Source organism: Rhyacophila brunnea, unplaced genomic scaffold (genome assembly GCF_057557595.1).
Source record: "Rhyacophila brunnea isolate RB1 unplaced genomic scaffold, BYU_Rbru_1.0 scaffold_11, whole genome shotgun sequence".
Classification (NCBI taxonomy): domain Eukaryota; kingdom Metazoa; phylum Arthropoda; class Insecta; order Trichoptera; family Rhyacophilidae; genus Rhyacophila; species Rhyacophila brunnea.
Genome location: NW_028232763.1, coordinates 8,725,634 through 8,751,745, shown reverse-complemented (window position 1 = coordinate 8,751,745; position 26,112 = coordinate 8,725,634). Strand labels below are relative to the sequence as shown.

General features: G+C 33.8%; 1 protein-coding gene across 1 annotated transcript in view; it reads left to right on the top strand.

Moving 5' to 3' along the window:
* The window catches only part of bchs (WD repeat and FYVE domain containing 3 bchs), an 80,329-nt gene extending 63,319 nt beyond the window's left edge, over window positions 1–17,010 (top strand). Inside the window, exons 42-51 of the mRNA XM_085958735.1 lie at window positions 630–864; window positions 1,143–1,369; window positions 4,334–4,587; window positions 6,073–6,306; window positions 9,202–9,393; window positions 9,798–10,044; window positions 10,220–10,555; window positions 11,755–12,024; window positions 12,144–12,295; window positions 14,417–17,010. Of these exons, the coding sequence (XP_085814861.1) occupies window positions 630–864; window positions 1,143–1,369; window positions 4,334–4,587; window positions 6,073–6,306; window positions 9,202–9,393; window positions 9,798–10,044; window positions 10,220–10,555; window positions 11,755–12,024; window positions 12,144–12,295; window positions 14,417–14,686 (2,417 nt within the window). The 3' untranslated portion in view covers window positions 14,687–17,010. The remainder of the gene's footprint in view (window positions 1–629; window positions 865–1,142; window positions 1,370–4,333; window positions 4,588–6,072; window positions 6,307–9,201; window positions 9,394–9,797; window positions 10,045–10,219; window positions 10,556–11,754; window positions 12,025–12,143; window positions 12,296–14,416) is intronic.
* The last annotated feature ends 9,102 nt before the right edge of the window (window positions 17,011–26,112 follow it).

The following is a 26,112-nucleotide window of genomic DNA, read 5'->3' as shown; positions in this document are numbered from 1 at the left end:
CCGGATGTCCATGTTCTCAAGTGTTCAATTGGCTCTTCTGATATATCTACATCACTGAGGTCAGATGGTTCCAATTCTTCTTCAGACATTTCGTAATCGGAGTCCAATTCCTCACTTAAACCAGCCATATTGAAGTTTGAAAAAAGTTCTCAACCAAACACTCACACGTTAACAAAGGTAAAATAGTCCAAAAAAATATAGTCAAAACACTTTATAACAGTTTAATACACATGAATGGTATAGTTAAAAACACATAAACAATAACACAGACAAAATATTATAATAAAATTCATACAATACAATAGATCGCGTAAAATACGTAATATTTTGTACGGAAAAACGACAAGAGCGATTCCTTGCACAGTCCTCTCACAACAGTGATATTACGCATACTGCGCAAACGCAATCAAACCATAATTAAATGAGCGTAGATTGACGGCCTGTCGAAGGCATGTCAAACATCTTAGTTTTAGTATTGTAACAAAATTTATTTGACAATATTACATATGTCACCGTTGGTAATGAATTTTATTCTTCCTTATATTGAATTTTTAGGATAATTTTCAATTCTGTAAGTATCTGTTAAGCGAGATTTAAGTGCACTAATAATGCATTATATCAATTTGAAGGTTGCAAGCAGTCCGGTGTAGCATTAGGTGATGTGGTACTTCCTCCATGGGCCAAGAGCGACCCGAGAGAATTCATTCGAGTCCACAGAGAAGCACTTGAGAGTGATTACGTCTCTCATCATCTGCATCACTGGATAGATTTGATCTTCGGCTATAAACAGCAAGGACAGCCAGCTGTCGACAGCCTCAATGTCTTCCATCATCTTTTCTATGAAGGAAACGTTGACATTTATAAGTAAGTTCATAATGGTTTTGAAACTTTTTTGTTTGTTAATTCTATTATATTTGAGATATTTACGTTGGCTGTTATGGGCTACGAACCCATCTTCGGAACGGTCTACAATAACCATTTAATTAATACATTCTTAATTTTATATTGTCTGAAAATGTCATCAATTTTACGTTGTATTAATTGTAGTGTGTGTTCATCAACAGCAATGTCATAATATTATTTTTAACAGACGTAATATTATTGTCAGTTTGTTGAACATTACAATTATTGTTTCTTTTCAGTATTGATGACCCCTTGAAGAAGAATGCCACGATTGGTTTCATAAACAACTTCGGTCAGATTCCGAAGCAGCTGTTCAGAAAAGCTCACCCCAGCAAAAAGATGTCCCAGCGAAGTTCTACCATATTGGAGCCGAATATTATTAATCCGACAGTCGGTATAACACCGCCAGAGAAATTGTTCTTCCATAATCTTGACAACCTGAGGCCTACGCTGCAACCAGTTAAAGGTATTAGAACATCATTGAATTACTTGCATGTTATTAGCAATTTTCCATTTCCATTATCCATTTACAGCCATCTTGGGGTTCTAACATCCTTATATGAATTTTTATAGTAACTTACATACCCTGTTCCAGCTATGAGGAGCAATTATATAAGATATTCACTTATATGATATATAAGTGTAGTATATTGTGAAAAGTCTTTGAATCCATACAAATCTTAATTTGTTTTTAAATATTGTCTGTCACAGAGTCCGTATATTCTTAATTTTGTGACTGCATTGCACACATTCAATCTATGCATTCATAAAATCTCTAACATCTCTACAGTGCGATCTTTGTATTCTGGTTTACAAGTCACCACAGCCAAATAGGCAACTAAAATTCTTTCTCCTGCTCTTTTACATACTTACGTCTATATACTCCGCCTCCCACTTCCATCCTTTCATAATATGTACAATATACGAGGGTGGGTCAATAATTCCTTAGAAAAAAGCATTAAAACAGTTTTTATTTTTGTATTTTTTTTTTATTTCTCAACATAATCTCCTTGGAGCTCAATACACTTGGTTAGACGTTTCTCAATTTTTTTTAAACCGTCAGAAAAATAAGTTTTCGGAAGGTCCTCAAAATAAGCATTTGTCCGATCGATGACTTCTTCATTTGAAAAAAAACGTTGTCCACTTAGCCATTTTTTTAAGTTTGGGAAAAGGAAAAAGTCACTGGGGGCTAAATCTGGCGAATACGGTGGGTGGTCGACCAATTCAAACTTCAATTCTTCAATTTTAGCCATTGATCGTAAACATGTGTGAACACGGGCATTGTCCTGATGAAAGAGGATTTTTTTCCTGTTTAAATGAGGCCGTTTTTCTTCAATTTCATTTTTTAGCTGGTCCAATAAAGATGCATAATAATCCCCTGTTATTGTTTTTCCTTTTTCCAAATAGTCAACGAAAATAATTCCACGTGCATCCCAAAATACAGTAGCCATAACCTTACCAGCTGATTTTACGGTTTTCGCCTTCTTTGGACATGGTTCGCCTTTCGCAATCCACTGCTTTGACTGTTCTTTCGTCTCGGGAGTATAGTGGTGTATCCATGTTTCATCTACAGTCACAAAGCGACGAAAAAATTCATCCGGATTGCGTTGCATGAGCGACAACAGGGCTTTAGAGGCCACCACCATATTGCGTTTATTGTCGACTGTGAGCAAACGCGGCACCCATCTTGCAGAAACTTTTTTCATGCCCAATTTGTCATGTAAAATAGAAATGACGCTACCTTTTGAGATCCCTGTAACCTCAATTATCTCACTCAACTTTAATCTTCGGTCACTTAACACCATATCGTGGATTTTATTGATCATTTCTGGTGTAGTCACCTCTACAGGACGTCCTGAGCGTGGTTCATCCTTTGTTGATGTACGACCACGTTTAAATTCATTTAACCAGTTATAAATAGTTGCAAGTGAAGGAGCAGATATGCCGTGAACTAAATCCAACTCATTTTTTATTTCCTTTGCTGTTAACCCTTTTATATTAAAATGTTTAATAACAGCTCTAAACTCAATTTTCTCCATTTTTGTAAACATGCAAATTTTTTTTTTAAATGTACGAAAATAAAAAACAACAACCCGACCAATCTGATTGAAACTTCGCAGCATACTGAATCGGTAGTGCCGCTGCATGAAAACAAACCGCTTACAGTACTAGTCGCGCCACCTGTCGGCTTTTCTAAGGACTTATTGACCCACCCTCGTATATAGGCATAATATGCCAATATAATGTTACACTGTAAAATTATATTTTATACATAGTCAGTATTATTAATAATAGGGGAGCGATATGAAAAATGCACAATGCTGAGCTCTACGATCTGTATGACTATTCCAGTATTCAGTCCATCAGGATCAGGAGACTTCATTATTAGGTCATTTGCAAACGGTGGAAAGTGTCCAGCAATATACATAGAAGGCCAAAAATTCATTGGCTAGATAGTGGCAAAGGGTGGAGGTAGGCTATTAAGATCCGACATAAAAGTGCCCACTAAACTTTGTCAGTCATAGGTATGTATTTGTTTTCATTGAACTAAACTTACTAAGCCAACAATTTGTAGAGAGTGTTTGTTAGTTTTTAAAATTCAATTAATCCAAGCCATAGTAGATAATAGTAAAAAAATATTTGTTTATTAATAAAATATCTAAAACTTTGTCATTGAACCATTAATTTTAGATGTTTGGTATAAACAGGGTTAAAAAAAAAATTTAAAACTAACAGACACCATCTGTAATATGTATTCTTAATTCAACGAAAACAAATTAGTATGACTGAAAAAGTGTGCACTATTTTTGTCAGATCGCCCATAGCATACCTAAACTATTATGGTTTGGTTTATATATTTTTGCCATGTCCAATCCTAATAAGATCATATGGGCCTCCACAGAATGGAGGTTTTGTATTAAAAGATTTTATTTTTACGAAAAATGAATGTTGGCCACTTGTTCAACCTATTAGGTCCGTACTCTGACTCACACACAAATTGAAAAACAATATGTGTACTTGCCAAACCCAGGATTCAAACCTAGGACCTTAAGCCGCGCTGCCATCGTGGGCGTTGGTTTAGGCAGGGTTTAATTGAATTTTAAAAACTTACCAGCACCATCTGCAAATTGTAATCTTAGTTCAATAAAAACAAATAAGTATGACTGACAAAGCTTAGTGTGCACTATTTATGTCGAATCTTAACAGCCTACCACCATCCTTCGCCACTGCTAGATAGAGATATCGATGATTGCCATATGTATAGGGTACGAAATTGATATAATCTGATTAGGTTGAGTTACCCAGAGTTGTCTGTTAAAAATGCTCTATTCTTTTATAGTTATGTCAGTAACTTTAGATAATTAATTTTTCTTAATCTGTATCAATTATTGAATTCATCTAATATCATTTTGTAATCTTATTTCAACAGAAGTGAAAGGTCCAGTCGGCCAAATATTGTACACAGACAAAACGATTCTTGCGGTGGAGCAAAATAAAATTCTAATGCCGCCGACGTACAACAAATACGTGGCGTGGGGTTTCGCCGACCACTCGCTGCGTATCGGTAACTATGACAATGACAAGACGGTGTTTGTGTGTGAGACAGTGTCGCAAGCGTGCGGGGAGATAGTTTGCTGCGTCTGTCCTTCTGCAAAGTCTTTGGTCACCGCTGGGACGAGCACGGTAAATACATCATTTATCACATACTAACCGAAAGGTGAACATTTCTGTTCGACGACGGAATATATAGTTCTCCACAGTTTGAAGGTTATCTTTATGAACATTTTTTTAGGAGAATTTCGTTGCGAAATTCATGTCTTTGATTGAAACATGCGTTTAAAAAAAAAACATTTAATATTACCCAAATGCTGGTTTCAAACCTGAAACCCACAGTGTAGGAGCTAAGAGTCCTATTCCTTGCCCTGTAGGTGAAAACTTCCTTCACCCTATTGTATTAAACCTCTATTATTCAGATTTTCATTATGAGTATCAGAAAAGGGCATCGATGAATGGTCGTAAAAAGATATTTATTCTGGATCAGCATTAACAACAGAGCATCTTTCTTGCCAGATTTAGCGTTTTTTAGGTGTATGCTAAAAATGCATCTGGCACGGGGTGTTTAATCTAGCATTTTTTGATAACCCGATTAACTTTTTGTTTTGAATGAGAGGCTCATTTTTTATTACCCTGATTTATCTATATATCTTTGTCCCCTATTAGTCCTGTTAATCAAAGGTTCTACTGTATTATCAACATGTAGTGGGTCTGAGATCCAAGATTTCTTGCCCTTCAGTAGAATTTACTTGCTCTGTCCATAGTATGTATAGTTATTGCTAATAACTAAAATATGATGATTCTAAGGCATGAAGCCCAACAAAAAAGCACTCGGTGCGCTCACTACTGAGTAGGCCCCCTTCCACCCGCGCATTACCCTTCACCTATGTAATAAGGGGCCCAAGAAGCACAAAATAATTATTATTATCAGCGTCTCATAACAAAGCAATAAAAATATTATATTATTTCTCGGGGCTTGTAATTAATATTCACGATGACATCATTCTACCAGCGAAATATTGGACACGCAGCAAACTAAACAATGGGTTCACTGTTATTAAATAATGGCTTCTCGTCCGTCTATCGACGACGCTTTGAGGAGCTTGTTTTTGCTTGCCGTGTTCAATGAATGGACTACATTGTATTTTCGTTAATTCGTATCGCTGAGAAGCCAAAAAACGATGAATCATGGATTTAAATTCAAATTCCATCAAGTAGGTATCCTCGGTCGATAGTATTAATATTAAAATATGTATATTTATTATTAGGCAACACTCCCCTGCATGGATTATGTGGAGGAACTATATCATATTATATTTATTTATAGTAATCGAATTTCAGTTGGTTCAGTATTTGGTATTGCCATTTCAAATACATATAAGTATATAGGTACTTTTAAATAAATTAAATTAATCATAAGATAGAAAAAGGAAGGTGGAAATTAAAATCATATTGAAGAAATGGAATTTCTAACTAAATAACCATTCGATCAATGGTGGCAATACATGATAATGTAATAGAAAGATATCTTGTTACATCATTTCGATTGCCAATCTTAGCGAGATCTCTATTCAGTCAGTATAATTATTTTCATCACTGCATTTAAAATTACAGGTTCTTACAGTGTGGCAGTATGATGCAAACAGAAAACTATTAACAGTGAAGCAATGTCTCTATGGGCACACGGAGGCAGTGACGTGTCTAGCTGCAAGCCCTGCCTACAATGTGGTTGTGAGTGGCAGTCGGGATGGGACGGCTATCGTTTGGGATCTGTCACGCTGCTTGTTTGTCCGACAGCTGACAGGACACACCGGACCGATAGCAGCTGTCACTGTCAACGATCTTACCGTAAGTAACACTATTTTATAGCCCATTTCACTCTTATCATACTTCAGCTTCGGAGGATAGGGCAAGCACAAGTCCGCATTTTTTCCCTTGATCTAGTCTTGTAACAACATCACAAAATCAAACGGAGCAGTTACAATCAGAGTGTTGGAGCGGACCCTTTTTTGAGTTGCTCTGCTCTGGGACCTAATACTTGCTCCGGCTCCGCTCCGGGTAAAAAGTTAATAAGCAAATCGTCTCTCATTATTTGCCTCTTCTGCCAAGAAAGTGAGGTTTTTTATCACTCAGCAGTGTTGCCATATTTCAAATAATTCCAGTGTTGCAAAGTGTCAAAATATACTATTTTCCTTGGATTTTAGGACGAACATTTAATAATAAAAAAAAATACATCCGGAGCAGTGGAGCACTACAAATTTTCGGTGCTCCGGGTAAAATCCCATTGCTCCAGTGTTCCGTGCTCCTGCTTCCAGCTCCGCTCCAACGCTCTGGTTACAATGACAACACTTTTTTTTCTAGGATCGACTAGTTGATAAAATTATTTATGGCGATCGACTGATATTGCTTATCATTATATCATGCGAGAACAATAAAAACCCAATTTTTATAATTCAAATATGTATTTATGTATTTTGAAAATAGATATTCTATACATATAAAAAATAACGATACGAAAAAAGTATTATGTATTTCACTTTCAAAAATAAATAAGTAGGCACACATTAACAGTAATTTCGACATAGTTATACAATTTAACTGTTTATCGAATATTAGAAATCTTAAAATTTATTTTTTATTTTCATCCGAAACTCGATTGCATATTTTCAGCAATTTTGTCGTATTGTATGTGATAAGAAGTTACCGCTAGACGTAAAGACGCAGTCAAATTATCATTAGTCGATCGTGAGTGATGCTTCATTTTGATTGCATTCATTGAAGAGAAAACCGATTCGTACAGATAAGTAGAACCAAAAAACAAGTTAAATATGCTAAAACTTTCCAAAGATATGGATATTTGTTTTCACAAATTAGGCTTCAAAAATTATGAAGACTTAAAGCTCTGGCTTTCAGGACCTCATCGCATTTTAGTGCCAATATTTCTCCTTCAAGTGTGGCAAGGTGTGTAGAATCGATATCTAATAAAACACCAATTTTTATGGTTATTTCTTCCCCGTTGGGAATGATATAAATGTAGCGACATCTTCTAATTTAGAGAAATCCTTTAATCTCACGTTAAACTCCGTTAGAAATGTTGATATGCGATTTAAATACTGGCTACTGCACTAATCAAATCAATTAATGACTTTTTTCCTCTAGAAGTTGTAGATTCAATTGATTTAAATTTTGTGTAATGTCACAGAGAAAGGGAAGATCAAGCAACCACGTTTTGTCATCTAGTTAGTGATATTCTGTTCCCTTCTTTGTTAAATACTGTTTAATTTCAGGTAACATATCTGTGAATCTTTTCAAAAACTTAGCTTGACTAAGCCACCTTACATCTGTATGTAACAAAAGTTCGCCATCTTCCGATCCACATTATTCTAATAATGATCGAAATTGCCTTCTTTGTAAAGCTTTACCACGATTTGAATTCACAATTTTAAAACATCCATCACAACGTGATTCCGGTTTAACACTTTTGAACATAACGCCTGCTGATGTACAATGCAATGATAACTGATAAAAGGGGGAATTGCTTAATGCGTCATCATTTTTACATAAAGTATACAACATGATTCCCAACCATAGCATCAGTCGTTGTCGATACTAGTTTATGAATAGGAAATCGAGTATGATTAATATACGACTTAAATGCATTAAATATATCTTCTCCCCTTCAGTGGTAAAACTGTTTCTTGCTCTGTTTCTCTTCATCATCCTCGTTGACTTCATACTACGGAAGTCAATACCATCTGACCGAGGCATATCTGTTACCCCCACGGTGAAGCTTTGCAACCTGGAATACGCCGATAACGCTGTCTTATTTGACAACTCAAATGACAACTCGTCTCCAGTTGGTTTGAAAATCAACACGAAGAAAACCAACGTTTTGTGGAAAAGTACCTGTCCTGATCCAGATTTCCCTCTGATTAGCGATAGGCAAAATATCGAGAGTATTGACAGCTTCAAACACCTGGGGGTACACATCACGGGAGATGGCATTTTGCAGAGATAGCTCGCTATCCGAATGGGAATGGCTGGGGTAACATTCAACTCGATGCGAGTGTCTGGAACTCACGATTGTACTCAGTCAAAACCAAATGCCGCCTATTCGACGCTTGCATTCTGACAGTGCTACTTTATGATAGCGAATCATAGCACCTTACGTAGGCTCAGAGCAAATAAGATTGAATTTGAAATTGAAAAAAGCAAATAAGCCTATATATTATATCGTCTCTGTTCTGGCAGAACACACTAACTGGAGAATACTAGTTTTGAGTAATTTGACTTTGAAGTTGTTAAAATGTTTGAAATGGTCTATCATGTGAGTTTATTAAGTAATCGTAAAAAGGATGACTTTAAAATAAAGACTGTTTATTTATTAATAAGTTTTCCTGACGGTAAAGTTTGAAATAAGGAACATTTTGGTATAACTAACTCAATATGTAATTTTTTCGAATTAGTGTCTTCTGCCAGAACAGTGACGATATGAGCATGCAATGTTTATTGAGCAGATTTCAAATATTCAAATGTTCAAAATCTACAATATACAATTTGTTCATTATGTGCCTAATTTAAACTTGTAAGTATAATGTATCAAGTCTTTGTCACTACGAAACCCCGTAATTATTCTGACATAGGATATATTATTATCAATGATGTGATTAATCTTGTTCACCTCATTCCATGCGTGTCATTAGATCAAAGTGATTCAATTAGATTATTCTTTATCTGATTTAGGGTGACATAGCGACTTGCGCTGGAACTTGGTTACACGTTTGGTCAATCAACGGAGATGTTTTGGGATCTGTGGACACCTGTGTGGGTACGGCCGATCACATGCAGCAGATATTGTGCGTTGCTTATTCGCAGACCAGGGAGTGGGATTCCCTCAACGTTATCATCACCGGATCCACAGATGGTGTTGTTCGAGTGAGTAACTTAACAATCATAATTTATAATCCTACAAAAATAAATGGTTATGCCTTCTAACCTCTCTCCGCTTCTCCCCTTTTGTATGTAAAATAATGTGCGATAATAAGTTAAAATCAAACAGTTGAATCATTGGAGTTCAGTGTCGAAACCAACAAGTGCCGGTCATATATTATATTGTGTATAATTGCCTATTAATTAACAAATGCTTTGCATATTAGTGTTTCAAGTCTAAAACAAGTTTTTTATACAATCAAGAGTTACATAATTATAATAATACCCATCTCATATCACACATGGTCTTAATTCGGCGGACATATAATGAGGTTACTTCAATTAATAACATGGAGGAATCCTTTGTAAAGTTACATCTCCATTACTATTTATGTTATTCTTTATTCCAGATGTGGTCAATCGACTATGTTCAAGTCCCAGCTGACGAAGACCTATCCATAGAAAATATTCCAATATCGCCGTTGAACTTAAAACAGAAGCCTGCTAATAGAATAAACACCAAGTTATCAAGTGACTGCAGTCTGAGCGACAGTGAGAAGGTTGTTAAGAAGAAAGAAATCTGTTCGGCCACTTCCCCTGCCAAGAAGAGGGCCGAAGATATTGTGGAGCAGATCAGTTTATCGACAGATGATAATGGTGAGAATTATATTTTATCTTGTAAATAAGTGCATAATTATATGCCATATTATGTAACAGTCTGTAAAAAACAAGACAAGTAGGTGGTTTGAAAAAACAGACGATCTTAATTCAATGCTCTCCAATTTGGAGTGTAGAATCGTATTTTTTGCTGTAATTACTTTGTATTTTATAGGTGTTTTAATGAAATCTGGCTCCGAGAGCTCCCTGTCTGAGGCAGGTGAGACGACCAGCACCAAAGAATCATCACGGAGACATGAAGAAAAGGAAACATGCAGCGACCATGAAGATAATGTGTACGCCAAAGACAACAATTGGGAATACCCATCAAATGAGCCCCCGACTGAGAGCGTAAACAGCGAGGAGTGGAACCGGACTCCTTCGTTGCAGAGCCAAGAAGATGAAAAGGGCGAAACCGTTGAGATTGAAGAGGCCCGTCAGCTTCAGAAACAGGGGGCTGTTATTATGCGAAGAAAATCGCGAGGAAATCCGCTCTTCAGGAAAAGTGAAGGTAAGATTCTTATCTTCCAACAGATTGCTTGAAAAACATGCTCTTTTATGCAATCTGGTTAATACACATATTATGTTGTATGTCCAGTTTTGTCTGTCATCCGAACTTAAAACATTCGATTTGAATGAGGCAATACTGGGTTTGGGTCGAAATCCTGAAATCCCGAAGGCCGAAATCCCAAATGTTGAAATGCCGAATGGCCGAAATCCCTAAAGCCATAGTCCCAAAGGCCGATATCAGGAATGGCCAAAATTACGAATGCCGAAATCCCGAAAAATAAAATATCCCTTGTATATAGGTAAATTACTCATCTATAGGTACTCTTTGACTTATTACTAAGGATTGTTATTACTAAAAATTCAGGCTATGCCACCTGCCATCTACACCATCCATTTTGAGTGATCCTGTGCTGATCTGCTTGTGTTCAGCAAAGTTAATTTAGTCATTTTCTTGACGATGTCGCTCCATCTGGGAGGCACACATCCACGCGTCCATTGCGTAAATTCTCAAATAATAGTACATAACGTTGCTGTATATTAAATACCTCCTATGTGGTGATTTTGACGAAAATGAGTTATTGATACCACATGATGTGCATTTTTTTTCTCAACCAATATGACTGTATTATATCACTTGTGGAAAGATCAAATAAAAAATAAAATCGATATTAAATTAATACTACATGAGAGCATCCAAAATCATGCATCATAATTAATCCTATTTGAGCGACCGCCGCAATAGATCAGTATTAAAATAATCTTAATATGTGAACACGGCATGTTTACACATGATTAACGTATTCAACACGGTGCATATAGAATTAATCCTATGTGATAAAAACATGGAAAAAACTACGATTTTACCATTTAATAATAAATGTATTATAAATAAATATGATTATCCAATTTTAATTTATGATTAGGATCTACAAAAAATGTTAAAACATTATATATTTACGATTATTTTTTGAAACTGTTTTTTTCGATTATCTTAGAATATGACTCTATACCACATGGAGAGGAGGTATTGTCTGCCATTTTGATTTCTTTTTATAAAAAATGTATTTTATCCTGCAACCACCACAGAATCGTTATTATTCTATTGTTACCTAGTTAACCATAGTATGTACTCCTTCTGTTATAGTAGTTCAAAGTGTTTGTTTTGATCAATAATTTATTGATTTGTGTGAAATTTTAAAGGCGGAAGTATGGGTGATTCAACAGACTCGGGTGGAATATCAATATCCGTGGAGAGTCCTCTCCCGGCTTCCACTGCTCACGCGGAGTTCGTGAGTACTTCTCAGGATGACGCGTCGTACACGCAGCCAGGTGGAGGACTGAGGGCTAGCAAGTCTGACACCAGCCTCACCGATTCCTTCGTTGTTATTCCTCCGGCTACAAGTGCGGCGCAGATCGATGACTCCTCAGCCAAGAGGAGAGCCTTCCAGAACCAGAATCAATTGAAAGATGGTAAGTGATTTTTAGTAGAATTTATTATATTATTAACACTTTTATTATAAAACAATTATTGTAGTTTACCATGATTTCTTTTATTTGCTCAGTAAAATTGAAATCTTATGTTTTATTAGGATTGAAGTGGCAAAGACAGTTGGTGTTTAGAAGTAAACTGACGATGCACACAGCTTATGATAGAAAAGATAACAGCAGTCCTGCGTCAGTTACCTGCGTTACCGCCGCCAAGGGAGGCAGAGGGGTTGCCGTCGGGGATGCAAGGGGAAGGGTAATTAATTTCATTTTAATTAATATAATTTGATGAATTATTATAGAATTATATGGTTAAGAAGTTTAAATCTTTTACAATATAATAATATTATTATATTACATTACTAATATTATTAGCATTAATTTATACCAACACATATATCGTCACCGTTCAGGCAAAAGTCACCAACCCTAAAAACATAGTTTTGAGATATCGCAATTTGAAAGTTTGAAAATGCAGGAAAAATCAGATTTTAATGTTTTTAAGGTTTTATCTACATTAAATTATCTTCTCATGTCTTCTTAATAATTTCTTTAAGGTCCTTTTACTTTTTGATGCTAATTAAAACATCTGGAAGGTTTTGAAGGAGGCAAGGTAGCTCAATTATGGCTTGGTGACTTTTGCTTGTTAATAATCTGAACAATGTTAGCCAAAAGAAGGATCAATAAAACTCACCATCCATAGTATAGTGACTTTTGCTTGTATATTTATAACGAAGGATTTTTTTTTTATAGGGTCAATAATGTCTATTCACCTATGATGACTTTTGCTTGTTAAGATTTTATCGAAAGTCATTTAGTGAAAAACAAATAATTCGGATTTAAGCAAAATTTTACTAACTAATGTACCGTGGTGAGTTTTGCATCTTAAAGAACATAATTTTACGCTTCGGGTGACATACTCAACTCAAAACTGCCATTTTCAGGGTTGGTGACTTTTGCCTGAACGGTGACGATATTATTCTATACACAAGGCTGTTATCGGCGGCTATCGAGGGTAGTTTATCATATTTATGTATAAGCGGAATATAGAAAATCCAGGGGTTTGAGGTGATCAATATGGCCCATTGACACTTGAAAAATCCTGCCTTGAATAAAATAATGTCTTTTAACCCATTGGTTCCCAAACACAAGAAATTCTCGTGTTAGAACAGGTACATGGTAATCATTTTTTTTTTTAACTAAATTAGGACATCTATTGAAAATGTCCGGTATTAAATGTGTTTAGAACTAAGTTAGCTACAGGGTGAATATATTAGATAGCAGGGATTCTTACCAACCAGTATAATGTAAATAATTGTATGTAAAATATTGGATTTTAAAAATATACGAAAAAATAGTACAGCATTTTAAATATTTTTTTTAGTTTTACGTTTGTGACATCTGTTGATTGAACCTTTAATCCAATATTTTGTAAAACAGTTCCCTGCACAGAATAAAATGATGTATTCATGTTTCTGTGATGTAAAACACTTCAAAACTAATAATATCAAGGTTATTGGCCTTTTTTATCGGCGTTAAGAATGAACATCTGTTAAAATATTTTCAAACCTTGGAAGTGATTTTAGATACAGAATAATACAGGGAACAATTTTAATACAATTTATCATTTGTATTTTGAAGTTTCGGAATAAAAAATCGTAACTTTGAAATTTTGGAAAAAGTTCGCGAAATTATACTTATTGCTATAAATGCGAAAAGTACGGCATTTGTCAATAATTTTCAGATATTTTATGGGTTATCATATGAAAATAGATTACACTATATAATACAAGCAGTTTTTTAAAATTTTCAGGAAATAATTGGTTTTTTATTTAGCACTAAACTTTAAATTCTGAAGAAAAATAAATGAAAGTTTTTATTTGCTGAACTTTGAACCTGCCTATCTCGCTTTAAATATATTTTTTTTCTTTTCTGTATTTTAAATCATATTAAAGTATCCTTTCATATTAGAATACGAAAAATCGCTTAAGATACACAGAATGCCCTTAATTTTACCTTGTGGAACCCTGGAGTTCCATTGGGGATACCGTTTAGGGAGCACTAAAGTGTAGAGCATCAGACTGCCCTTAACCTTAGCGATATCTATGAGGGCCCGCCAAACATTCTGGCCTTGGGGCCCATGCCTGTAAGCCCCCCCTTTCATGTTAGTAAGTATCCAAACCATGAGCATCAAACGACATGTTGCATTTTACGTAAAAACTATGTACTTACCTAGGTATTCAGTACTGCCAACACAGAATATTAACTTTTTAATTCAACCATGCCAAGAACAGTCTGTTATATGAAGAGTTCGTTATGCTTTCTCTTTATATGTGCAACCTTTGGTGAATGTTAATGAATGAGTATAATCTTCTAGATATTCCGTTGGGCGGTGTGCGAGGCTGGAGGCGGTCGAGGGGGCGACCACTGGGTGCGGGACTCTGGGGCGGCATGCTGCGAGGCATGTGGCACACGCTTCACGCTGTACGAGCGGCGTCACCACTGCCGCAACTGTGGCCGTATTTTCTGCGGGAAATGCTCTCGCTACGAGGCGCTTGTGGCCCGGCTCCGCATCCTGCGACCAGTGCGTGTCTGCCAGCCATGTCACGCCCAACTCAAGCAGGCCGACCAAGCTGACGCCCTTTAGAAACATCACCGGTTCTAATTAGATCAAATGACAACTGACAATGATATCTCTTTCACTTACACGGTTTTGACTTAATCAATATATATATAATCATGTTTCTGCCGTGATACAGAAATATTTTTATTTTCATGGATCAAAGCCATAGGCGATTGACAATTATCATCTTACGCATACGTCAATTCTAGATAATCTAAATCTAGATAAAATAATAAATAATGTAACATTGAAAAACTCGCACATCATCAATCAGTTCAAAGATGAAACTCATTAAGTACAATTTTACACTTTCAACGCAATTGTACTTCAAAGGTTATGTTAGGTTATTCAGACACTTTCTCCAAGAGCAGTACATATTATCATTCTCATGTAGAACTCCCATTTTTTCCACAATCTCACTTTGTGGGTTTTATCTTTGAAGTGACAATTTAATGTAATTATCTTATGAAGATGTTTTTATTGTAAGACAAGAATGATTAATCTTAATGCTTCAGATTCATTCCTGCAATTTTAAAATGAATTTTGTATATTTTAATATTTATTTTTTGAAAACTATTTTACTATTTTAATTGCAAGACATAATATTATTTATATAAAAGCAGATAAGTCTTAAAGTGGCTTATTGCATCAAAGCTTGGCTGTTTTTTATGCATTCTGAAGCCATCTTACTTTTTCCTCTTTATATTCCCGAATAAATTTAATATGTAATGCAAGTTGTCGCTGATCTCGTACCTAGTATTATAAATTGGCAAAAGTTGTTATAATTTTCGATAATAAAAATTGTCACTTCAGATAAATTTGATATAATGCAAGAGTTTAATTAAATGTAAATTACTATGTCCAATCCTATGCGGAGCATATGGGCCTCCACAGGGTGGAGGTTGTATTGGCAGACTTTTTTAGTAAAAATATTATTAGTCATTCACCCAACCCATGAGGTACTTGCATTGGTTCATATATTATACATATTGAAAAACAACATGCATTTTTTGACCCACGTCTTCGTAACAAAGACAACTGCCGCTCTACGAGCTATATCAATGTTAAAATCTAATAAATCATAACAAACTTAAAAATATTAATACATGTTATGTACATATCGACATGTTCTAAGCCAAAAGTGCATTTGTAACAATTTGTATTTTTACCGGAATTGAAAAATGAATTTTATTGACTTCTTTTTTAAACATTAATACTTTATACACTGTCAAAAAATAGTTTTTGCCACTGACTTACATTTAAGACACTAAAGATGACTTTCTAAATAATATAATTCACTCATTTTCGCCATAACATCCTAACGCCAGTTTGGCTTAGGTATCTTGATATATAAATATTTCAGTGCATCTATTCTATACACAAGACTGTTATAAGTGCTATGTTTTTATTATAACATTACAAAAGATGCCAACCAGAAAAAATCAGGAACTGGAAAAGACGTGCGGAGGACCGTTCTGGCTGGAGGACGGCTGTGGAGAAGGCCAGGGCTCGACTTGAGCTGTAGCACCATCGAAGAAGAAGAATTAGCACTTATTGTAACAATTACAATAAGTGCTATGTTTTAACAGCACCTCTCTTGGCCGTGTTAAATTTCAGAGCTAGATAGAGAGTTTTGACTGTTTAGACCACAGGTTCTCAAACTTATTTCGACCACAGCTCACTTTCAGATTTAAAAAAATCTAGTGCCCCCCATATTTTTCTACTTACCCTTTTACATTACCATCTGTTGTGTATCTTAAAAACAGTAAAGCTATTGCAAATATAATTTTTAAACATGCATTATTATATGGATAGAATAGATAGGGTGTGACCCATATCCTATTTCTGAGATCCAAGAATATTTCAATGAGAGGAAATAAAACTCATACTTAATCATATTTAGAAGTATTTTTATTAACTTTAAAAGAAGGGTTTGAATTTAATACTTAAACACAATTATGTCAATGGGAATGCTATCAGAAATCATTGAACAACCGACCATAACCTAGAGAGAGTTGAGAGATTCGCTTGTGCTGCCAAAATTCTTGGTAGCTATTCTTGAATTTAATTTTTAATTCTTCGTTTGTTGTCAGTTCTATAAGTTCTTCTAACTGGGACTCCAAGCATTCAAGTAGCAAATCGCATCTCAAGTGGTGTCGTGTCTAGATTCTGTCGGATTTTTATAGATAGACTTTGTCTGCCGTCACCCCTCTAGATTTTCTAAACGCCCCCTAATTTTCTTTGAGCCTTCTACTGCCCCCCTGAAAGCCCCCAGTGCACACGAGGTGGCGTCATCGCTCACTTTGAGAAAGACTGGTTTAGACGGCTGTAATTGTTATAAGACTTCGATACAAAAAATGAAAAACTACCCTCTATAGCTGCCGATAGCAGTCTTGTGTACAGAATAGATGCGCAGATCTATATTATACAGACATCCCATTCTAGAGCTTTAGACATACAATCTAATTGTTTGACCAATTTTGTTTTTAACATTATGTTGCTTATTTAAAGAGGCTTGACATCTCTGTGACATACATCGTCATTGTTCTGGCAGAAGACACTAAAGATATATTGAGTTAGTTATACCAAAATGTTCCTTATTTCAAACTTTACCGTCTGGAAACCTTCTTAATAAATAAACAGTCTTTATTTTAAAGTCATCCTTTTTACGATTACTTAATAAACTCGCATGATAGACCATTTCAAACATTTTAACAACTTCAAAGTCAAATTACTCAAAACTAGTATTCTCCAGTTAGTGTGTTCTGCCAGAATATTGTGTACATCCTACCCGAAGCAATGTGTGGATCGCAAAATTCTAGGGAGTCGAAAATAATTTTAAAAAATGTAGATAAATTACCATTAGTGTAATATTTATAATGCAAACTGTGCACTTAGAGAAATATATAATTTATTAATTTGTTAGCTTATTTGTGAGATTATTTTTTATTGAATGAGATGTATAACATGTTTTGACTCGAAATATAACATATTTTTATTTTATTTATAAATCATTATAATATAATATTTATTCCCAATTTACACCTATGTATGTATATGTCTAATGAATGTTGTAATCGAGAAAATTTTTAGGAGAACAACAGTATATTATTATATGTATTATGACTGTTTTTTATTACAATATTTTTTCAATATACCTATACTCATTCTACTTTAAAATCACTCAATTATTATTATAATGTAATATTTAGCATGCAGAGTTGGGTTATATGAAAATTTTATTAATAATATTAAAATGTTTAGTGATATTTTAGTAATAATAATTATCGTATTGTAATTTTAATATAGCCTGCCTGATTTTGTGATGGAAATTCAGTATTTTATTGAAGTTAATGTTCTCCGAAGTAATTAATTGGTATTTAACGCAAATTTAAAATGCATTTGAAAGAAAATCATTTATATCAATGTTAACGTAAATGTCTGCTGTGCAATTAGCAGAAAATATATTACGGGAAATAAATGGTTAAGAACAATATTATTGTACTTCCGGATCCTATGGTTCCACTGACTATTTCCAGTTTTTAATCCTATAATTTTCAAAATATAACAATTCATATAATAATTATTTTTTTGTATGTGGCATCCAACTATGTATGTACCACTGGCGAAGGTAAGCTGTTAAGATTCAACATAAATAGTGCACACAAAACTTTGTCATACATATTTGTTTTCATTGAACTATGAAAACAATTTGGAGATGGTGCTGGTTAATTTTTTAAATTCAATTAAACCCTGCCTAAGCCAAACTATGATAGTTTAGGTATGCTTTGGTCGATCGGACAAAAATAGTACACACTTTTTCAGTCATACTTATTTGTTTTCGTTGAATTAAAAATACTTATTACAGATGGTGTTATTATTATGTGTCGATACTCGACAGCTCCATTATTAAAGTAGATGTATTAAAAATTCACTGTACCCTTAATTTGAACTAAAACACAATTTGAAAAACGTTAATATAGTGTTTCACACTGCCTTTAATATTAGCGGTAGGTAGGAGGCCCGCCAAATATTCTAGCCTGAGGGCCTGTTTCAGGATGTGGGGGTAATGGTGTAGGTACATCGAGTGCAATAGACAAAAGACCGATAAACGAGAAATTAGGCTGAGTTGAGTAGGTTTGTGTATAAGTTAAATGCAATAATACTTTTTTTTGTCCATTTTCAATTAATATTTTGGAACCTCAATATTAAAAAACCAAAAATCGACGATAAACATTCGGCGATAAGAACGACTACACCCACTACAGTAGGTGGTGGTGTAAATCAAAAGAACAACTTTTTTCAGTGGAATTTGGCGTAAACATTGTAGCTCTCTAGCTAGACCAAGCGGGTAGCACAGCCGATATTATTTGAGTAATGTTTTAGCATACTAGGCGTACATGTCCAGCATGGTCGCTGTTAGTCACTTCTAATCCGCCAGTCGCTGATGACACTCTCAACGATTACCGCCACTATGCCTCCAATTTAATAAAAACTAGGAGAAACTGTACAAATATGCCGCCGTGTATTGTGAGAATATGTAAAAAATAATAATATAAAGAAGAAAAAGAGCCTATGGGACTAATTTACATTCTCCTTGGGCTCCCCCAATATTAAATCCTGAGTGCGCCACTGTAATAGCCTACCTCTACCCTTTGCCACTGGTATCTACTGTCATTAAATAAATAAATACACCGATTTCGTCTAAATAAATATTACGAATTACAATCTTAGTTAATCAGTGTTAAATGTTATTTGAACACCATTGTTTATTTTATAACATGTAACATAATCACGAAAAGAAATTATTTTTTGCATCTCATCTGCTTTAGTGGATTGGTATGTTTTGTTTCATTTTCTTAAAAATCATAGTAGAAAAATATTGATAACAATAACACAAAAATGTATACTACTTTATTGTTGGTGTAATTATGCCATGCCCATTCTGGCTTTAATTTCGTGATTATTAAGTAGAATATTGTATGGCAAACCTGTACATATAGAATATTTTGCCGCCATTAAGGTGTCATTGCTCATGTTACTCACTGCAGTGTAATCAATATTATCTCATGACTATAATGAAACTGCCATATATTATTCCACTATAAGTCTTCGCATGAAAATGACTGCTGTATAACTATCTTAACAATATATCGAACAAATAATCAATTCTTACTCGCCCAGTAACTCAGGAACAATTGTCTTTATTAACTTTTGAATAGGATTATTGAATTTTATTTTATTCTAGTCAAAGTATCTTCAAAGAACAAAATTAAGACATTCTAATGAATTATAATTACTGTAATGAGTCAATTTAAAATTGTATTTAATTGACATACACAATTTTTATTTAAATGTGTGTAAATTCTCTATGCCTGTTTGTTTTGTTAATTTAGATATTTTTGAGAATTATTACACACATTACTAGGTGTTATTACACTTTTGAATGCTGATTTAATTTTGCAATGATTAAGCATCTGGATCTCCATACCTCTACGTTGTCGTACAATCGTAAGAAATCGTTGCTGTATTTTAAATACCTCCTATGTGGTTTGAGTCATATTCTGAGATAATCGAAGAAAACAGTTTTAAAAAATAATCGTAAATGATATATATTATGTTTTAACATTTTTTGTAGATTGTAGATCCTTTATTATTAAATGGTAAAATCATAGCTTTTTTCATTTTTTATCACATAGGATTACTATATGCACCGTGTTGAATACGTTGAGTCCTGTGTAAACATACCGTGTTCAAATAAGATTATTTTAATACTGGATCTATTGCGGCGGACGCTCACATAAATGGTGCATGATTTTGGATGCTCTCACATAGTACTAATTTATTATCAATTTTATTTGGTGATTAATTTTTTTATTTGATCTTTCCACAAGTGATATAATACATATGGTAGAGAAAAAAATGCGCATCATGTAGTATCATCGACAAGTCATTTTCGTCAAAATCACCACATGGGAAATATTTAATATACTTACAGTGAAATTTTATTTCTATACTTATACACGATGCATGCTTGCAAAATTAATTATTATTTAATATTTAAATTGAAAACTATTGTTTTTGCGTGTGGTTCAAGTCTATCACGACATACATACCTATAGGATTTACAACACAATGAATTGTAAGAATATTCACTTTATGATTATTTATAATATGTGATTTGTGTTTTTTCTCCATCAGCATTATTGTCTAAAAATATTTATTTATTAATTTTAAATTTAAAGTGATGACATTAAATTCCTTATGATCAATTTAATAATTACATAAATGTATTTTTGACTGGTATTATTGTGAAGTAAAGTATATTAGAATTTAGTATAGTATTAGCAGCTGGTTTTATTTGGAATCTAAATAAGTACATTTTATGAATTGATTTATCAGAAGTAATACTCATCAAGTGCAAACATTACACTTGGTGAGTTTTACATCCAATACGTCGAATGTTATGCTTAGAAACATACATAATTATGTAATATTATATAATTTATTTATTTAAAACACCAATTCTGAATCTAGTGTTTAGGGGGTTAGGATGAATTTCACCTCAGCCATACATAATAATATGATGTAATTTATTTTCACTGTGATTAAGTTTATTGTATTTTTCTAATATCTTTTGTAATTAATTAATAAATTAAATATTTTTAAATTTAACAAAATCATCATCTCGCTTAGTTAACTGTTAACATAATGTGCTAAATAAGCATTTATCTTACAAATTTATATTGTGATTTATTATTTGATATTTAATTTTATTATAAAGTTTTTTTGATATGCCAAATAAAAGACAATGGATTTTGTTTCTACACAAATTCATTCACGTAATTTAAATCATGTAGAAAACGTATAATTTATCTATTTATTGTATTTTAAATTAACTAAAATTGTATGTAATAAATACTTCTTTGGAAAGCATCTGTATGAGTATGGGTCAAACCCACTTGCGACTAGAAACATGGATTTTGGCAATTTTGTCAGTGTCGCAATGCAAGTTGTGGGTGGACAATCGGTGAAAATGGAAAACACATTTCTACACAAACTCTAAGGAAATGGATTTTTTTTTAAACAAGAGTTTTCATCAGTAGTGTGTTGTTTTTTTTTTTAAATGATATTTGAATTTGAATTTTATGTTTCGTACATACATACCTACATATTTGTTTTCCTATTATTTTATGTGTCTCATTCTCTAAAGGGGTGTGACTTTGATTTTTAAATGATTATTTTGATTAGTATTAAAAAACAATATATTTTTTACTTTAATTTATAATAAATTTAAGCTCACTCATTTGTACCTTTAGTTTTTATGAAGATGTGTTTGTATTACAAAGGATATGTATTATTTTCTTTATTTCGCTAATAATTTGTATTATTTATTTAATGTTTCGAATATTTTGACTTGCAAATCTACGACTTTTACCTACAATAATGAATTTCTTCAGTAAATATTTAACAATTCTGTAAGTTTTACACCCACTGTTTTGTATTTTATCACCGTATTGTATAGAATAAAAATATTAAAAAATGTTATTTACACAGCCCATCTGAAGACTACAATAAATTAGTTATAACAATAATTATTATAAATTTGTATCTCATGTGGTATTATTAGCCATTAAAATATTATATTAATAATATATATCGGAATCATAGACAAAAAAAAATGAAAATTATATTGATTAGATTCTAAATACTACATTAGGAAGTTTAACGAGTCATAATATAAAGATTATAACTTATGTTATAAATGTTAAATTCATTGTTCAGAATTATTATTATATTATATGTTACGCAATAAATTTGCTGACCCTTTCCGCAAAATTAATTATCACAATGTAGAGATTAGAGATAAAACATTAAAAAAAAAAAAAACTTCAATGTACAAAAGTAAGGCTAGGTTTAAATGAGAATTTAGTGCAATATTTATTAATACTAGAATGAGCACATTCAAAGAAATCCTAATATATTATTATTATGAAAAATGTGTTACGCTATGTTGAAAGAAAATGTCACACCGGTATAAGCAGCTGTTGAAGAAAAGCCATAAGTATTCACACATATTACATATTATTATTATACATTTCGCAGACAATATAAATTTGTAATTAGTAATTAGGCACTGGTGTGCGTTAAAATTTGTAATGTATTCCTGTAAAAAATAAAACATTGATGTCTAAAACAGTCTTTCTTTATGCCCCTCGCAATTTTCATTGCAACGTCGTCAGTGTTACGCATTTATTAATCAAGATGTTATCATAAACCTGTAATGATTATGAGACTATAGAATCACAGTGCAATAATATGTACTTCAAATGAACATATATAAATCTATATCACAAGCAGGCCTATTCTAACATATCACTTAACATCCAAAAAATCTAATTGTGATGATTATATCATATTTATCACTTTACGAATTCAGACGGTTAATTATGTAAGTAAATATGTTAACCGTCTGAACTGTCAAAAAGTGCTATCTTTTAACAACCCCTGTCTTGACTGTGTTAACTTGTAGAGCGAGACAGAGTACGTCAATTTTACATATCGAGAAATTGAGATGCAAGATCTGACGAAATAACGGAAATGCGCTAAAGTGATAACTGTTAAGAATAGACCCCCAGTGCCCAGTTTATGGGTCGGTGACACGCAGGAGCCCAGATATCAAAATATGAAAACGCGAAATAGCTTGAAAAATAAGCATGATGCTTCGAACGGTGTCCTAAAATACCGTGTAAATATAGGGTATACATTTATGATCAAGAATTTGCATTATATTTTAGTCTATGGTCTCAATGACAGACAGTCACAGCTACTTTGCAAATAAGCAATTGCATGCTGTCGCAAAGTCCCTTCAACAAATAAATAGACCTGATCGCCTTTGGGATAGCGAATATTCAACCTTGAAGACAGAGACAAGCAAATTCAGTTAGTTTGCCAAGATACGACGAGACCCATAGAATTTTAACACTACCCCCCTTGCCTCTCGTGTCTTACTTCTGATTTCAGAGATGTTAGTTGTGAAATATAGGAGAAATTAGTTGGAAAGTTGCTCTCAAGGGACCACAAATTACTTTGTGGGATAGTGCGTCCCATATACTGAGATATGCCTCTATAAAACCAAACTAAAATGATGACTCCGGAGAACCAGACCCTCAGATCATCGTCATCCAGCTTCCTTGTAGTTACAGAACCTATATTACAAAATAACAATAAATACTTAAATAAGAATTTAAATACAAAATAACACTTCCAACGATAATATTTAAAAGCCAAAAAACCTCAGAGTAATAATACAAAGAGAGTGGCTATTGTCAGGCAAAATGAAACTGTGTTTCTTGCATATAACCCACAGTAGAGCCTCAATTTTAACATTATTATCTTAACCATGAAATGTTATACCATCATGTTGCTTCTCAGTACGGCTACCAAATTTAAACACAACATAGTTAAACATATTTTCTACTGAATTAACTAAAAATAATTACCACTAACTTTATATTCAATACAAAAACAATCAGTGACGTCCCTAGATAAAATGCCGCCCCTAAGCAGCGCCAAAATGCCGCCTCATTTTTTTTATACATTATTTTTATGATCCTTTCATGAGTCCAATATCTAAGAAATGTGTTGTATGGATACATTACCGACAAAATATCAGACTAATCACAAATCTGCACGTGTGGTTTCTGGTCACCAAGGACGTTGAAGGGCAACGGAAGTAAACTAGATATCGTCAACCCGATAAAACCAGTGAGCTGATTTTTTTAATGGAAAGATATTTTCATTATTACTACTCAATCTGCCTACCCCCACGGGACGTCACTGAAAACAATAAATATCAGCAACGTGTGCTCGCAATCTTCAAATGAATGTAGTCATTCAAATCAATATTTACCGGCGACGTTTACAAAGTCGTATAAATTCTGTCTTACTGTTAGCCTCCGAATCCCTCGACTAGCTCTGGAGGTGAGAGTGGAGGTCATCTAATTAAGGAGAGCAGTGTGGTGGTCTTCAGGAATGTAGTGTTCGCAAGTATCACACAATTAAAACACAATCGTCACTTCGGAACTCGTATATTGTTGAATTGTCAGAAAAAAAAATTATAAAGTTATTTTTATGTATACAACTTGTATAAAGGTGAGATCCCCGGGGTTCCGGCGGCTAGCTCAGGAGTCCATCGAACCCCGGATTCACAAAAAAAGAAAGGATATAAATTCAAACGGTTGGAGTGTAAATAAAACACGGTCTTTCGTGCTCGTAACGTGGTCTTCTTATATTTTACATTTTCTTTAAACGTTTACATATTTTGTTTTAACAATAAGTTTCGCAGGTCCTATCCTATCGGAAAGGGGACGCTTACTGCCTTTTTTTTTTTTCTTTTTAAATTTCGCGTACCGACGCCGTCCAGCAAAAAGGACTCTCGTGATTGGCCAAATTTTATCGCGTGATCTTTGATTCGGCGAATCACGAGCCTGACCCTGGCGCCGGCGCGCGAGGATTTCACGCACAATGCGCGGCAAAATTTATTATATTTAAATACTTATATTTAGTCTTAAAATTATCGCTTTCATCCATCATCATTTATACTTTTTAAATTAAAAAAAATACTTACGTGGTTGAGCAAGGAATCAGATTAGATGTTTTATGAAGCCGTTTCTAGAGGTCAGGGTTACGTTTCGACTTGAGCTACTAAATGATTATTTTACACCGGGAGAAGCCCGCCTGTAGCAGGGGTGTATCAAAGGGTTATTGTTCAATAAAGTCACAAGGACACAAAATAGTTTTTACACAATTATAGTTCCAAAATAAAAGTTAGAGTTCACAAAAGAAATAAATTTATAAAAGAAAAGTTCTAATTAATAATCACGAGGTCGCATGAGGGCACAGGGACCACAATAGTGAAATGTTGAGAATCGATGTCCGAAGAAAGAAGTCCCCACTTGGAGAACCACTGTTCTAGGACGATGTGGCACCGCGAACTGGCCGTGGGCGATTGGCCACCGGTAATTGGCCACCGGTACAATAGGACGCCGGCCCAATTCGACCCCGGCCCAATTGAACATGTGAAGCGTCTAGTTTCAAAACCCCCTAAAACGACTTTTGACAGTTCTGAGGAAAATGAGAAAAAGTCATATCTATTGAATGCGTGAACTTTATGTATTTATTATTTGATTTATACACTATAAAGAGTATAATAATTAGTATTCATTACTCACTTTTTGCATATTTTACTGAGAGAGTATATTAAAAATCAAATGGTTTTCATTTTAGGGGACTTTGAAACTCAACTACCGTTTTAGGGGCTTTTGAAATTAACATGTATGATTTTAGGGGGTAATGCTTGAAGGGGCGCATAAGGAAATTGCAAAAGGCGTCCTGTGGTTATATTTCTTGGAGAAAAAATAAATATGTTTTATACAAATTAAAAAAAT